Consider the following 15,511-nt stretch of genomic DNA (forward strand, 5'->3'; position numbering starts at 1 on the left):
AGATGGGGAAAAAATGTGAGAAAAAGAAAATCAAATGGTCAGTTCAGAAGATTTTCCCTAATAGAAATTCCAGAAATAAAAGAGAAAACAGAGGGGAAAAAAATATAAGAAAATCTCCCAGATCTGATTAAAAAGATCTGAAGGACATGGGTTTTTCTGAGTGCTTGGGATCATGATAGAAAGCAAAGCACAGGGGCACACTAAAGCCACTGATCTCCGGCTTTTCCACCCTTCTTACTGTTCCTACTGTTTCCTTCCCTGGTATCTCTTCCTCCTCATTCCACTCTTAACATCCCTCTGCTTTCCGTCCATGACTTCTTACCTCCTTCTCGCTCTGTTCATGACATCCAGGCCTCTGACTGGAACCACCTCTGCTTGTCACTGGTTCCCACACATGCATCCAGATGTTTCTTTCCCTTCAACTGTGGACCTGCTTCCTGGAATTCACCACCCTGGCACCCACCAGTCCTCATACATATCTAAAAGTAAACTTTGATTTCTTTATCTCTTCTCTTTTTGCCTTCTATTCTAAGATAATGAGGCAATAATAAGCCCATTTATCTTCCTATATTCCCTGTTATGATAATTGAAATTGTCATCTATACAGTGTCATAAGTCAGAAATTTAGGAGTCTGAGGAGCACTGTAGTCCCTTCCGTCTTCCTCACCCCTCCCGTTCAGTCAGTATGTCCTACCAGGTCTTCTTGGTGATAAGTCCATGTGTCCTGAGTTCCCAGGCAGCCCTCCTATTCCATCGTTCTTCTGTATGAGGTCATTGGACATTTGAGAAGGAAATCTGTGGTGTGGAAAAGGTGAACAAAACTAGTACAAAAATTGATCCTGGAGATAACTTTAAAAAACTAATTTGTATCTTGAGATTTGAGATGATACTGCACATACACATAAAATCAAAATACTATGAAAAAGGAACAAGAAGGAAATTTTACATGTTAAAAATATGACTGCCAAACTAAAATAATTTTTTAGAAGCACTGAAAGATAAAATAGAGCTAAACACATTCAGAGGGTAAAAAGACACAAGGAAAATATGAAAGTAAAAGATGACATAAATGTCCAGGTCCAACATTCTGCTAACAGGAATTCCAGAAAAACAGAAGAGAGAAAATGAAGAGGGAGAAACTATCAAAAAAGAATAGAAATGTCCAAGAACTAGAGATGATCAATACTACACAAAATTAATAGGGTATCCTAGGTGCTGAGCAGAAATCGTATAGATATAGATGACACAGATAGAGATATATAGACATAGATCATTGTGAATTTTAGAATACCAGGGATGAAGAGAAGGTTCCAAAAGCCTTTATAAAATGAAGAAAGAGTTTGCAACTACAAAGGAACATTGTCAGTATCATCAGATGTTGGAAGAAATAGAGCAATTTCTTTAAAGATTTTGGAGAATTGTTTGCCCAACAAAACTACTAAGAGTTAGGGCAAAATCAGGTCATTTCAAGACATGTACAAGGACTAACCTCTCTTGTAAAATCATTGTCTTTTAACTAGAAATAGCTGGTAGAATTTGTTCACATTTGCTGAACATTTGCCAATATTTTCAAAGTTCCAGGAGTTCTCTTTACAGTGCTGTTGTATGAAATAGAGCATTGTCTTTAAATGCATAACTATATTTGTTTCTTTGTTACTTTTTTAACACCAAACTCCATGAGTCTGATAATCTCCCTGCTCTCCTCCACCCTTTTCTTAGAATTTCTCTTGTGCATGGTTTTAAAAATCTTGTCTAATGGTTGATTTCATTTTTTATATCTTTGTCTGAATTCTGTAACTTCCACAACTTATTAGATAAGTTTGTAATAGTATATGAGTATATAAATAGTAGTCATACAAAATCAAAGTTGTACATTATTGAGGACTTTTTTCCTAAAATATGTGTTTTAATTATACCAATATAGGAACAACATAAGTAGTATTCCTTCTTCTCTTCCTACCTTTTTTCCTTTTTTTGAAATTAAAATATTTGTGATTATGTACATTATAAAATTTGCCATCTTAACCATTTTAAGTGTATAATTCAGTGACATTAATTACATTCATGATGTTGTGCAACTGACACCACTGTTTTCAAACCCCATACAGAGACTCCATAACCATTTAGCAATAACTCCTTTTTTCCCTTTCTCACAGATCCCAGTAACCACTATCCCTTCTATCTTGGTTAATTTGCTTAATCTTTCTTATTCAGCACTACTAAAGAATACAGATAAGATTTATTATGTAAACTTTCTCTTTGCAATATTTAGATGTCACTATAGTATCTATAATCTATTGTGGCATAACAATTTACCCCAAAACTTAGTGCCTTAAAACAACAATAGTTGTGTATTTTTTCTCATGGTTTCTGTGGATAAGGAATCCAGCCAGGGTACAATGGAGATGACATGTCTGCTCCCTGAGAAGTGGGGCCTTTGCTGGACGATCCCAAGACTGGGAGCTGGAATCTGAAATCTTCTTCACTCACACGTCTGACAGTTGATGCTGTCACTGGGGGGCCCATGTGTGGCTGTCAAGTTGAATACCCATACACGGTTTCTCCGGTGTGGCCTGGGCATCCCCACAACAAGGTGGCTGTGTTCCAAACGCTGGTGTCCCTCCCGAAAGATAAGGAGGAGAGAGTGCCAGAAGCCTTATTAGCATCAATGACTGAGCCTCAGAAGTCACACAGAGATGCTTTCACGGCATTCTTTTGCAGACACCGTTACAAAGGTCCACCCAGGTTCTAGGGAAAGGAACACAGACCCCACCTCTGAATGTAGGTGTGTCAGTGTCACACTGTGAGACAAGTGTGTGAAATGGGATAAGAACTGGCATGGCCATTTTTGGAAGTGCAGTCTGCCACAGCGTGTGTCCACCATGTACCCAATTCAAGCCTTAGCAGGACTTCTCTAAAATTAACTCCTTTAATTTACCTTAACTGCTGGCTAATCAGCTGTGTAAATGGCTATTCTCCTTTCTCTTAATTAGGAGGTTGAAATTTACACATCAAAAAGAAGATGAAAAAACATGAGATCATGAAGTTGCTGCTTTTAGAAAAGAGAAATCTGTTTCTTAGAAACAAGATAATTATTAAACTATGTCTATTAAAGAAGCTGTTCTAATTCATATCTTTACTGCTATTTGAAAATATTCCTTGGTCAGGAAACTATTTTAATATGAAAAATATATTGTTTGTGAACATTGTTTGTGTTTATAGTTTGGGCATGAAAACATTTTTCAAGTCTTGATTGACTTGAAATATTTAAACACACAATTGCTTCCTTTCCCTAACATACATCTAGAGGCCAAAGTATATTTTTATTATATGACTTCTATAGCCAAGTGACCTAACTTCTCTAATGCTTTAGTGTTGTCATTTGAAATTTGGGAAGAGTAATAGCACCTGCCTCACAGAGCTAGCATGAGGATTAAATGAGTTGATATACATAAAATGCTTCACACGTTGTAATTGCTAAAAAAAAGTTAGACACAAAGTATATGAGACAATAGTGGTATTCTACATGTATGTATATATGAAGAGTCATCGTAGGATTGAATTCATTTCCAATAGGGTATTCAAAAGATAGAGGAATATGGTTAATGACAAGTTTGTTAAGCCATTTCATTTAGGAAGAACACGCTCAATTGCCTCTTAATTTAATAACTTTGTTCTTTCCTAGTTTGAAAAAGAAAAACAGCGTGATATTCGATCATTCTTTTTACCAAACACTAAGAAAAGACAGTTGGAGACCTCCTGTGATGAATCAAGGGTATCCCAGGAGAAAAATACTGTAGTGCCAGCAGACCCTGGAAAAACAGCTAGAAGAGATGATGAAAGTGATCTTGAACCTGAAGCTAAAAAACTGAAATCGGTCACCATTGATGACCCTTACAGGCCCCCTGAGGAGAAACCATGCCAGCCTAGGCAGGCTGAAGCTTGGCTCATGGTCGGGGCCTGTGAGGCCAAGGCCCAGGCCACTACCTCAGCCCTTCGTGGTGAGGGCTGGCAGTGTGCTTTCTGCACCTACATCAATAACTCAGTGTTACCTTACTGTGAAATGTGTGAGAATCCACGGGGCAGTGCTGGTGAGTACATGGAGGGCAACCACGAGGCGGGTAGCAGTGGTGTCTTCAGATAACCTGTGTGTTTAGAGACAACTGCTATCATCAGAGATCCATGACTGGGTTCCGACTTCAGCTTTTAAGCTGGAGGAAGAGCTTCACATAGTGAAGACTGAATTTATCCCCTTGTGGAATGTGAAAAGCTCCCAGTTCTGTCAAGAATGTATATCCCCCAGCGTCTGTGACATGGCATTAATTTGGCACAAATGGACATTTCTGATTAATGCCAGCAGGATGTGAATTCAGTGGGCAGGAATAGAAGCTCTGTTGCTATGGCAGCAAATATGCCTTATAGCCATAGACCTGCTGTTTTCTTTCCTCTGTAGATAATACTTGTTTTTAAAGAAATTGTAGATTATTTTGTTTAAATAGCAGAATGAATCCAGTGTAGCTTCTTCGCCTACTGAAATATTTATTGTGCCATGTTTCTCCCATGGCAAATCATAAAAATTCCTCTATTGATCTTCTTTTAAAAACCAAATCTCACGTCTGTTTTATGAGTTTATTCTTTGCTAAAACATGCTATTTAAAGCTAGAAATCATAAACATACCTCAGAGTATGATTTGCTTGCATGATATGCCATTTTCTGATGTTTTACTTTTGAAGTGATTATTAACAACTGTGGTTGTCTTAAGAAAACATCATCAGTATTCCTTTGTTTCCAATTTCAGAGACCATTTTTATGGTAACTAAAAATGCCAAGTGGATGGTTTTGGAAACTAGAAGAAATTATAAATTAAATCTTATCAAAGTGTGTAATGATTATACACACTTCCCCATCATATGTGAATTCTTCAGAGTCTTGACATTAACAGAGACTCAGCAAAGATAGAAGCTCTAATGCTCCAGTTCCTTCCTGCTTGCCTTGCTCTCCTCTGCCTTAATTTTGATCTGAAAGAAAATGTAATCAGTAGCTGAGTCTTTCCTCCTTTGATTCTGGGTGTTCCTCCCAAAACTGACAAATCTGCCATCTGGGTGATTATATTTGTAACGTGGACACCTGTTGTCTATGAACTAAATTGGAGCCACAAGCTTATCCCATATAATATTTCCCACAATTTGCATTATCTCATTCAATTTCCAACTGCTACTGGCAATAAAAATAAAGTATTTCGTGACTACAAAATAATATTAGTTCACACAAAGTCTATAAATTGAATGACTGAGCAATAAAAATCATGGTTTAATAGGGTTTTATAAGTTCTGATTTTTCTTTATGATACCAAGAGCAACAATGAAGATTTTTAGAACCATGATTTAATAAGCAAATTGTTAAGCAGTCTAAAAAAACAAAACACCTTTTGTGAATATGAAACAATCTGATTTAAGAACAATGGATATTCCAAGTAACAGTGATATTACCATATATGATAGTTATAATTATTAGATTAATACTACTACAGTTCGACATAATCATTTCCAACTTTGATTTGGATGCATCCCAAAAGTATTAAAAAGCAGAATTCCAATTCATCTAAATTTTAAAATCAATACCTGCCACGTAACACTTTGAGGAAACAGTGAATTCAAAACATTAAATGAGTGATATTAGGATACAGGACTGGAAAGTCTTATAAAGTTGCTAACTAGTGGTCTCTAGTACGTTAGCTAAAATTTGCTGTAACGTACATTGAATACTTGCTGTTGTTCAGTCACCAAGTCGTACCTGATTCTTTGTGACCCCAAGGACTGCAGCACGCCAGGCTTCCCTGTCCTTCATGGTCTCCCAGAGTTTGATCAGGTTCATGTCCATTGAGTCAGTGATGGCATCCAACCATCTCGCCCTCTGTCATCCCCTTCTCCTTTTCCCTTTGATCTTTCCCAGCATGAGGATCCTTTCCAGTTAGTTGGCTCTTCTCACCAGTGGCCAAAGTATTGAAGCTTCAGCTTCAGCATCAGTCCTTCCAATGAATATTCAGGGTTGATTTCCTTTAGGATTGACTGGTTTCATCTCCTTGCTGGCCAAGGGACTCTCAAGAGTCTTCTCCAACACCACAGTTCAAAAGCATTAATCACTAGAGTTGTCAGTATGTAACATTTCTCTTGTGCTTTGTTCTTAACATCTATTGCCTATCCTCTGCATCTTATACTTCATACTCCCAGAGTTGTATCTCTCATTTGAATTCCAGTTTGGATGTATGCAGTGACCTACGTAACATCTCCACCTGGATGTCTAAGGGGTACCTCAAGTTTAACATGTCCAAAATGGAATTCTTGATTTACAGTCACTACATCTAACACCAAAGCTTCTCTTCCCCCGTCTTCCCTACATTGTGCTAAAAACCTGGAGCACCTTTGATTTTTCCCTGTCCTCCCATCTTCATGAAGTTCTGCTGCTAGTGTAACCTTTACAAAGTACCTTAATTCCAGTCATTACATCTTCATTGCTACCATCACACTGGAAGCCACCAGCATCTCTTTCTCTGAAGCCTCCCTTTGGCTGGTCCTTCTCTCCACAGCAGATGGAGAGATCCTTTAAAAACTTAGATCATTACATTCCTGTGCTTACAACCCTTTAATGGCTTCCAGTGACACTAAAGCTCTAATCCAAGAATACAGGCCCCCTGGGGCCAGGCTTCCCAGATCCCTGAGCAGCTCTCTGCTCCAGGGAGCCTCCCACTCCATCCTCTTACTCACTTATTCCCTTTAGCGGAAAAGATCCTGTTTGTTTGCCTGTTTATCTCTGCCCTTTGGAATGGAATCTCTAGGAAGCAGGGACCTTTCTGACTTGTTCCCTCTGCCTTTCCAGCACCTAGAATGGGTACTTGGTGATCCCCTATAAATGTTTAGGAAGCATGAACAGATGTTGTTGACTTTGTTTCTTTTTGTACAACTTAGCTGTGACATTTTTAAACTCTACTTTCTGTACTGGCTTTAGGGTACACAATGACTTTCGCTAAATATGTGTAAATTATTTTTCATAAATTATTTTGTTTGTTGTACAAATTTGTTCTACAAATAGATAGCCTCAGCCACACCCAGAATAAAAACAAAAACGAGAAAGATGATTCTCAGGACACCTCTGAAAAAATTCAGACTAGTTCTGACGGGGAGAAACAAGTCCTGGCACATTCAGCACCTGAACCGTTAGCTGAGAGCAAGGAAGAAATTTCAAAAACTGAGAGTGAAGACAGACTCACCCCCCAGCCAGGTGATGGTAAGTCTTGTTTCCATTTCCAGGATCCAAGTAATAACCATATGCTTAGACGTGGAACACTGTTAATAGGTTTGCGATTACTACCTTATTCCAGGTTCCTTGTATTCCTTTTTATATTAAAAATACCAACCATTTGTAACTACATACATAAACACCAGATGGCTAGAAAAGCAGAGCTGTTGGCATTCAGATGTTACAGAGAGAGCTAAACTCATGGGCTACGTGTGCTGTCTCCGGCCTGTTGCCCAGCTTCCACCAAGCCCTGCCCATTCTTGCAGTGAGAACATGGTTTTGATATTTGGGGGTTCTTTTGGACACCATGGATTGCTATAAGATTGACAGCCACTCAGGAGATCATTAATCCTTTACAAGTGAATTTCTTTTATTTTTTATTATTTTTGGTTGCACTGGGTCTTTGTTGGTACATGTGGGCTTTCTCTAGTTGCAACAGTTTGGGGCTTCTCTCCATTGTGGTGTGCAGGCTTCTCGTTGCGGTGGCTTCTCTTGCTGTGGAGAACAGGCTGTAGGCACATGGGCGCAGTAGTTGCAGCATGCAGGCTCAAGAGTGCAGGCTCAGTAGTTGTGGTGCACGGGCTTAACTGCTCTGCGGCATCTGGAATCTTCCCAGACCAGGGATCGAACCTGTGTCCCCTGCACTGGCAGGCAGATTCTTGTCCACTGTACCACCATGAAACCCATACACATGAATTTCTTTTCAGTTCAGTTCAGTAGCTCAGTCGTGTCCGACTCTTTGCGACCCCATGAATTGCAGCACGCCAGGCCTCTCTGTCCATCACCAACTCCCGGAGTCTACCCAAACCCATGTCCATCGAGTCGGTGATGCCATCCAACTATCTCATCCTCTGTCGTCCCCTTCTCCTCCTGCCCCCAATCCTACCCAGCATTAGGGTCTTTTCCAATGAGTCAACCCCTCGCATGAGGTGGCCAAAGTATTGGAGCTTCAGCTTCAACATCAGACCTTCCAATGAACACCCAGGATTGATCTCTTTTAGGATGGATTGATTGGATCTCCTTGCAGTCCAAGGGACTCTCAAGAGTCTTCTCCAACACCACAGCTCAAAAGCATCAATACTGCGGTGCTCAGCTTTCTTCACCGTCCAACTCTCACATCCATACATGACCACTGGAAAAACCATAGCCTTGACTAACGGACTTTTGTTGGCAAAGTAATGTCTCTGCTTTTAAATATGCTATCTAGGTTGGCCATAACCTTCCTTCCAAGGAATAAGCGTCTCTTAATTTCATGGCTGCAGTCACCATCTGCAGTGATATTGGAGCCCAGAAAAATAAAGTCTGACACTGTTTCCACTGTTTCCCCATCTATTTCCCATGGAGTGATGGGACCAGATGCCATGATCTTAGTTTTCTGAATGTTGAGCTTTAAACCAACTTTTTCACTCTCCTCCTTCACCTTCATCAAGAGGCTCTTTAGTTCTTCTTCACTCTCTGCCATAAGGGTGGTGTCATCCGCATATCTGAGGTTATTGATATTTCTCCTGGCAATTTTGATTCCAGCTTGTGTTTCTTCCAGCCCAGCGTTTCTCATGATGTACTCTGCATATAAGTTAAATAAGCAGGGTGACAATATACAGCCTTGACGTACTCCTTTTCCTATTTGGAACCAGTCTGTTGTTCCATGTCCAGTTCTAACTGTTGCTTCCTGACCTGCATACAGGTTTCTCAAGAGACAGGTCAGATGGTCTGGTATTCCCATCTCTTTCAGAATTTTCCACAGTTTATTGTGATTCACACAGTCAAAGGCTTTGGCATAGTCAATAAAGCAGAAATAGATGTTTTTCTGGAACTCTCTTGCTTTTTCGATGATCCAGCGGATATTGGCAATTTGATCTCTGGTTCCTCTGCCTTTTCTAAAACCAGCTTGAACATCTGGAAGTTCACGGTTCACGTATTGCTGAATTTCTTTTAAGTGGCTACAATTAATCGGCATATTTTATGTTTAGAGTTTTGAGGGGTTTTTTAAAAGTGTTAGTCACTCAGTCATATCCAACTCTTTGCAACCCCATGGACTGTAGCCCACCAGGCTCCTCTGTCCATGGAATTCTCCAGGCAAGAATACTGGAGTGGGGTGCCATTCCCTTCCCCCAGGGCTCTTCCCACTGGCAGGCAGATTCTTTACCGTCTGAGCCACCAGGGAAGTTAAACATAGATATAATTCGGCGTTGGATTCATAGCTCTAAAATGAAGTGTTGATTAAGTATTTCTAAACTCTAGGCATCTTCCTTTCTTCTTTACTCAGCTTTCCTTTCCTCTAATTCCTCAAGGTCTTCCCAAAACTATCTCACAATAGATTCTGTTCAGGTCTGTTAATTTTATCGGCTTTTAAGTAGACAGTCTGGACTCGGGCTTTTTGTCTCTAGTTCCCTTATTTGTGCTGTGACAGTGCCCCCAGTGTGGATGAAACCATTGCTCTCAGACAATGTCCAGGTCAGTGAACTAAACATCAGACCCAGAATCAGTGACTGGCAATTGTCATCAGCTGGGCCATGAGACTCTCCATCTACAGTAGGGAAATACTTGCTTGTTAGTTACAAATTGGTCCCTTGATGAAGACATATGTTAGCTTTACTTACACATTCTTTTCAAAAATCACTAGACTTTTAGAAATTCTATTCTGCTGGTGAAATTTGCATTGGTCTCATCCAGTAGACAATGCTGGTATTTTCCCCCTACACCTATTCCTTCTTCTTTTTTTCTCTCTTTACTTCTAAGATCGCTGGGCTGCAAAAGCGATATTCTTCACATCTGCCCACTAACACGGATTTCCTTTAAAAACTGAAGAAAGAGAAGGGACATTATAGTAAAATGCTTCTTCTACCCACATATGCTCTTTTAGAACCAGAGTGGTGTATACCACTCTGGAATTGTAGCTTCATTCTAACTGGAATTCTAAGGGTCTGGAAGGAAGGCTGTATCTTCAAAAGATGCTATCTGGTGTTTGGAACCATTAAATTATACTTCATGAAAAAAATGGAAAGAAAAATACATTCCCTGATGTAACTAGTCGCTACCAAAAAACATCAGCTGATTTGGAGTTGTTCTCATAAGGCTTTTTATCAAAGAGTGACTTCTGATCTTCAAGCATTAACCGTAGTTCTTCAAATCTGGAGACAATGATTATGATAGGCACTTATTTTATGTACATTAAGAAAGAAAAAGATGGGACTTCCCCGGTGGTGTAGTGGATAGCAATCCACCTGCCAATGCAGGGGACACAAGTTAAATCTCTAGTCTGGGAATATTCCACGTGCCTTGGGGCAACTAAGCCCGTGTGCCACAACTATTGAGCCCATAGACTAGAGCCTGTGCTCCGCACAAGAGAAGCCAACCCAATAAGAAGCCTGTGCACAGCAACTAGAGAGTAGCCCCCAGTTGCCATAACTAGAGAAAAGCCTGCTCAGCAATGAAGACACACAGCCAAAATAAAGCAAGAAAGAAACTGCCAGTTTAGCTAAGACACAGTAACTGGTTATTCCTCCAATGATGCGTGTTTGCTTCTTTAATAACAAATTTATGCTTTCTCATCCTGTATGCAAGTTTTTGGTGTACATGATAACTTTTCATTTCAATCCCAAACCACAGTAAAACATTTTATTTTGAAGGTAATCAAAATCAACACTCAGAAATGACAATGCATATATCTCAAGTGTAGTGTCGAAGTGACAACAGTGTTATAGTTATGACTAAGCTCATCCTCAGGCAGTGAAAACCACCTTACAACTGTCACCTGGCCAACCATAGTTGTAAAATGCCAAGGCTGTTGACTGGAAGACATGCCAATTTCAGAGATATTAAAGTGTGGAGAAAGCACACATTTTTGAATTTATGAAATATGGGGATAATCCACAATCTAAGTTTGTAAAGTGACTGATGTCTCAATTAGAAATATTCAAATAGATGATACTGCAAATAAATCCTAGACTTGTGGATCTGGAAAAATACTTTAAAGGGTCACTGAGGAACCATGGCAGAAGTTAAGAGCATAGTCTCTGGAGCCAGATTACTGGGCTCTGTTACCAGTGGCCTTGGGCAGATTAACGTGCCTTGCTTCCCTCCTCTGTAAGATGCACAACTTGTTTCTGAGAGGTGTTAATATAAGTGCTTAGACCAGTTCCAGGCACATTGTAAGTGCTTGATAAGTGCTAACTGACTGTTATTTAGATCTGCTTGGGTAACCCTATCCTTACCGCAGAATACATTGGTCAGCAGGACTGAGAAAAAAATAAACAGAGATGATGAGAAAAAATAAACAGAGATGATGAGAAAGACGTCTTGTTCACTCATCTCCTTTTGTGAATATGAGGCACCGGGCCATAAGGCATCTGTCATTTAATTGGCCTTCGACATAGCAGTCTTGCTGCAGATAATCAAAATGGTGTTCATTCGGTCTCAACTTAAACCCTCTGTAGCAATAGGAATAGATTCCAGACTCCTTCAAGACTGATAAGGACTCTTTCAGGGTAGGAAATTCTCCCTTATGCCTAATGCTTATCTTTTTTTTAAGCAAATGCTGAATTTCTTTGTTGTTTTTTTTTTCTTGTTGGGTCATTAGCAAAAGTTCCAAAGCAACTGGTTACTACATAAGCCAGTATGCTCTTAGATCACCTGCCATGTTTTATTTCATGCCCAGGTACGTGTCCTTTGTCAAATGTGCTGATATATTTGATACAACTCTTTCATCATCCTAACCCACATAGGATTAAAGTAAGCTGTTCTGGATAGAGGGTAGATATGCCTTCAGGTTCTTTTTTATCTTCTTCATTAGAACAGTTGACGAGTTCAGATACTTGGCCAGTGTATGATACCCTGATGTTTTGTGCAAGTAAGAATACTGACCGGATTCACGTCTACACTAAGGTAGGCATCGTGTGGATTCTGGAAACATACACAAGGCTTCCTTTTTTCATGTTCCAATGGAGATAATGTTATTAGCAGTGAGATGGGTAGTGAGTTCTTTTCCTACTTAAAGCTAACTCTCGGATTCCTCTGTTAAATCTAAAGACAATGAGCAGCCAACAGCTTGGTAGAGTGCAGACTCTAGGGCCATGGTGCCTAGGTTCAGATCTGTTACTGACCGTGGAATCTTGTACATAGTACCTACCTGCTCTGTGCCTGTTCCTCAACTGTAAAATATGGAGCAGTTGTCACCAGGACAAAATAAGCTAATTCTTGGGAGGCCCTTGGCAAAGTGCCTGGCCCTGGTGATCTCTGACTCCGAGTTGCCTCCTGCACTGATCCTGCAGCAACAGCAGCAGTAGCGTCCTTACAGAAGCCTAAGCCTGCCCACACATGCTGAGTAAACTCTAGGAAGCTTTAATAATATGACTGCTCATGGCCTGGGTTAGCAGCACTCAAACTTTTCAGTCGCAGGACCTCTTAGCACTCCTAAAATTTGTTGGAGACCCAAAGACCTTTTGTTTATGTAGGTTATGTTGTTGTTGTTTAGTCACTAAGTCGTGTCCAACTCTTTTGCAACCCCATGGACCGTAGCACACTAGGCTTCTGGCTCATGGGATTTTACAGGCAAGAATACTTGAGTGGGTTACCATTTCCTTCTCCAGGGAATCTTCCTGACCTAGGGACGGGACCCATGTCTCCTGAATTGGTAGGTAGATTCTTTACCACTGAGCCACCAGGGAAACCCCATGTGGATTATATCTCTTGATATTTACTGTATTTGAAATTAAAAAAGAAACACTTAAAAATACTCATTTATCCACGTAAAACTAGCAATAATAGGGCTTACCTAGTGGTGCAGTGGATGAGAATCCGCCTGCCAATGCAGGGGACACAGGTTCAATCCATGGGTCAGGAAGATTCCGCCTGCCATGGAGCAACTAAGCCTGTGCTGCACAACCAATGAGCCTGTGCTCTAGAGGCTGCAAGACTCAACTTCCAAGCCCACGTGCTGCAACTACTGAATCCCATGTACCTGGAGCCTGTGCTCCACCACAAGAGAAGCCACCACAGTGAGAAGCCTGTGCACCATAAGAGTAGCTCCCACTCAACACAGCTAGAGAAAAGCCTGGCACAGCAGCGAAGACCCAGCACAACCAAAAATAAATGAATAAACAAATAATAATTAACAAACTAGCAATAATAAATCCATTGCATACTTATATAAAAGGCATCTCTGTGAAAAATAATTATAATTTCCAAAACAAAAATAATGTTTAGTGAGAAGAGTGGCATTGTTTTACATCTTTAGCAGTTTCTCCTGAAGTCATAATGGGAGACGGTGGGATTCTCAGATCTGCGTATGCATGGCAAACTTCCCTGGACATTCCTAAGAGAATACAAGTGGAAAAGGCAAATGGTGTTGCACTAGTATTATAAAACTTCTGTCTCTCTGGATCTTCTGAAAGGGCCTTGGAGACCATGTGAGAATCTTTGGCCACGGTTCACTAGTATGAGTATTTGAGAAAAAAATTACTGAGATTTATGAATACTTTTGCTTGATCTACAGTTTCAAACTTCTAATCTTTACAAGTATCATAAAATAGGATTTGTGAGTTTTTAAACACATGGGCCATTCTATTGGAATAATGCCACTTTAAAGATAAGTTAGGTTGGGCCTGCCCAAACTCAATTATGGGTTTTCTGCTAAACCAAATAATTAGATACAGATAGATGGTATACCATGTAATAATCTTCAGTTCTAATACTATTAGAAGATTAGGAGACAGCTAGGATCATGAATACCAGAAGCCCCAAGCAGCCTCCACTGCGGGACCACTGCTAAGAGCGACATCAAGAATGAAGATAGGCAGGACACGTTTCCCTTAAAGGCTTCAACCTTGGTCTACCATGTGGAACTTCTAGACGCAGGGAGCACCAAGAAGCCCTCCGTTCCTCTAGAGACAAGTCTAAGTGTCTGAGCCACCTCCTGCCCCTCATGAGACCATCACCTGAGAATAACAGAGAATGGCTCCCCCAGGGGCTAGAAGGTCAAGAATCCAGAAGGCAGACCCCAGGCAGAGAACACACACAAATTCAGAAGCCCTTAAACTTCTTACTGTGTACAGTGAAGGCTCTGCATCCTGGATCATCATGTCAGGGTATTTCCTCCTCTGGTGGAGACTGGAGAGAAACTGCAAATGGTGGAGGGTAGAGTGTGCCTTCGTTGTAGTTCAGTTGCTAAGTTGTGTCCTATTCTTTGTGACCCCATGGACTGCAGCACACCAGGCTTCCATGTCCTTCACCATCTCCCAGAACTCTGCTCAACCTCAGGTCCACTGAATCAGTGATGTCATCCAACCATCTAATCCTTTGGTGCCCCCTTCTCCTCCTGCCCTCAATCTTTCCCAGCATCAGAGTCTTCCAGTGAGTTGGCTCTTTGAATCAGGTGGCCAAAGTATTGGAGCTTCAGCTTCAGTACCAGTCCTTCTAATGAATATTCAGGGTTGATTTCCTTCACAATTGACTGGTTTGATCTCCTTGCTGTCCCAGGGACTCTCAAGAGTCTTCTCCAACCCCATAGTTTGAAAGCATCAATTCTTCAGCGCTCAACCTTCTTTATGGTCCAACTCACATCCGTACGAGAACCCACTGAGCAGTATGAAAAGCAGTGTGCCTGCCACCAAGCAAATACCGCGGCCACCTTCCTGACCTTTCTCAACAGTCTCGAGTACATTTTTACAACTCTTCTAAATACTTACGTGTCTCCTTGCCATGAAACATTATTCAATCAATTTTCTAAACCTGAGACACTAAGCAGGTCAAATGTCAACAGGGATTTTCACAGCTACAGAAGAGTTCAGAAGAAAACTTTTCTCTTTACCTTAGGAGACCTGAAATAAAATCTAGAAACAGAAATTCGTATAAAAACCCCCATCCAGTGCCTAAAAGAACACCCTTTAAAAGGAAGAGCAGTAACGGATGTTTAGCATCTTATGTCATGTTAATAGTATACCTCTAAACTGTTCACTTCAGCCAGAACCCCACATCTAATGGGAGTTCACTTCAGCCAGAACCCCAGCCAGAATAGCAATTACATATCTGAACTTTTAATCACTATGTAAGTACTTTTTGTGTATTTTTCTTTCCCCAAAGTGATTGTGGTAACTGTAACATTTCTTTCTGGCTGAGAGAAGTAGACAGAATATGGGTTCAACTTTTGTTTATACAGTAGATTTCTATATACAGAGATTCTTCTTTCCCTTTATAAAAGAAATACTTCATGTTTGA

At 40.5% G+C, this 15,511-nt stretch overlaps 1 protein-coding gene across 26 annotated transcripts in view; it reads left to right on the top strand.

Moving 5' to 3' along the window:
• ZRANB3 (zinc finger RANBP2-type containing 3) overlaps positions 1–15,511 on the top strand; it is a 270,266-nt gene that overhangs the window by 237,082 nt on the left and 17,673 nt on the right. For 25 of the 26 annotated variants that reach the window (XM_081579194.1, XM_081579188.1, XM_081579182.1 and 22 more), the window contains 3 exons: positions 3,686–4,091; positions 7,091–7,285; positions 12,090–12,181. In XM_081579194.1, coding sequence (XP_081435320.1) covers positions 3,686–4,091; positions 7,091–7,285; positions 12,090–12,181 — 693 coding nt within the window. The remainder of the gene's footprint in view (positions 1–3,685; positions 4,092–7,090; positions 7,286–12,089; positions 12,182–15,511) is intronic. The other variant, XM_081579185.1, reaches the window with a different exon arrangement.

Source organism: Giraffa tippelskirchi, chromosome 3 (assembly GCF_054371585.1).
Source record: "Giraffa tippelskirchi isolate mGirTip1 chromosome 3, T2T-mGirTip1v1.2.pri, whole genome shotgun sequence".
NCBI lineage: Eukaryota > Metazoa > Chordata > Mammalia > Artiodactyla > Giraffidae > Giraffa > Giraffa tippelskirchi.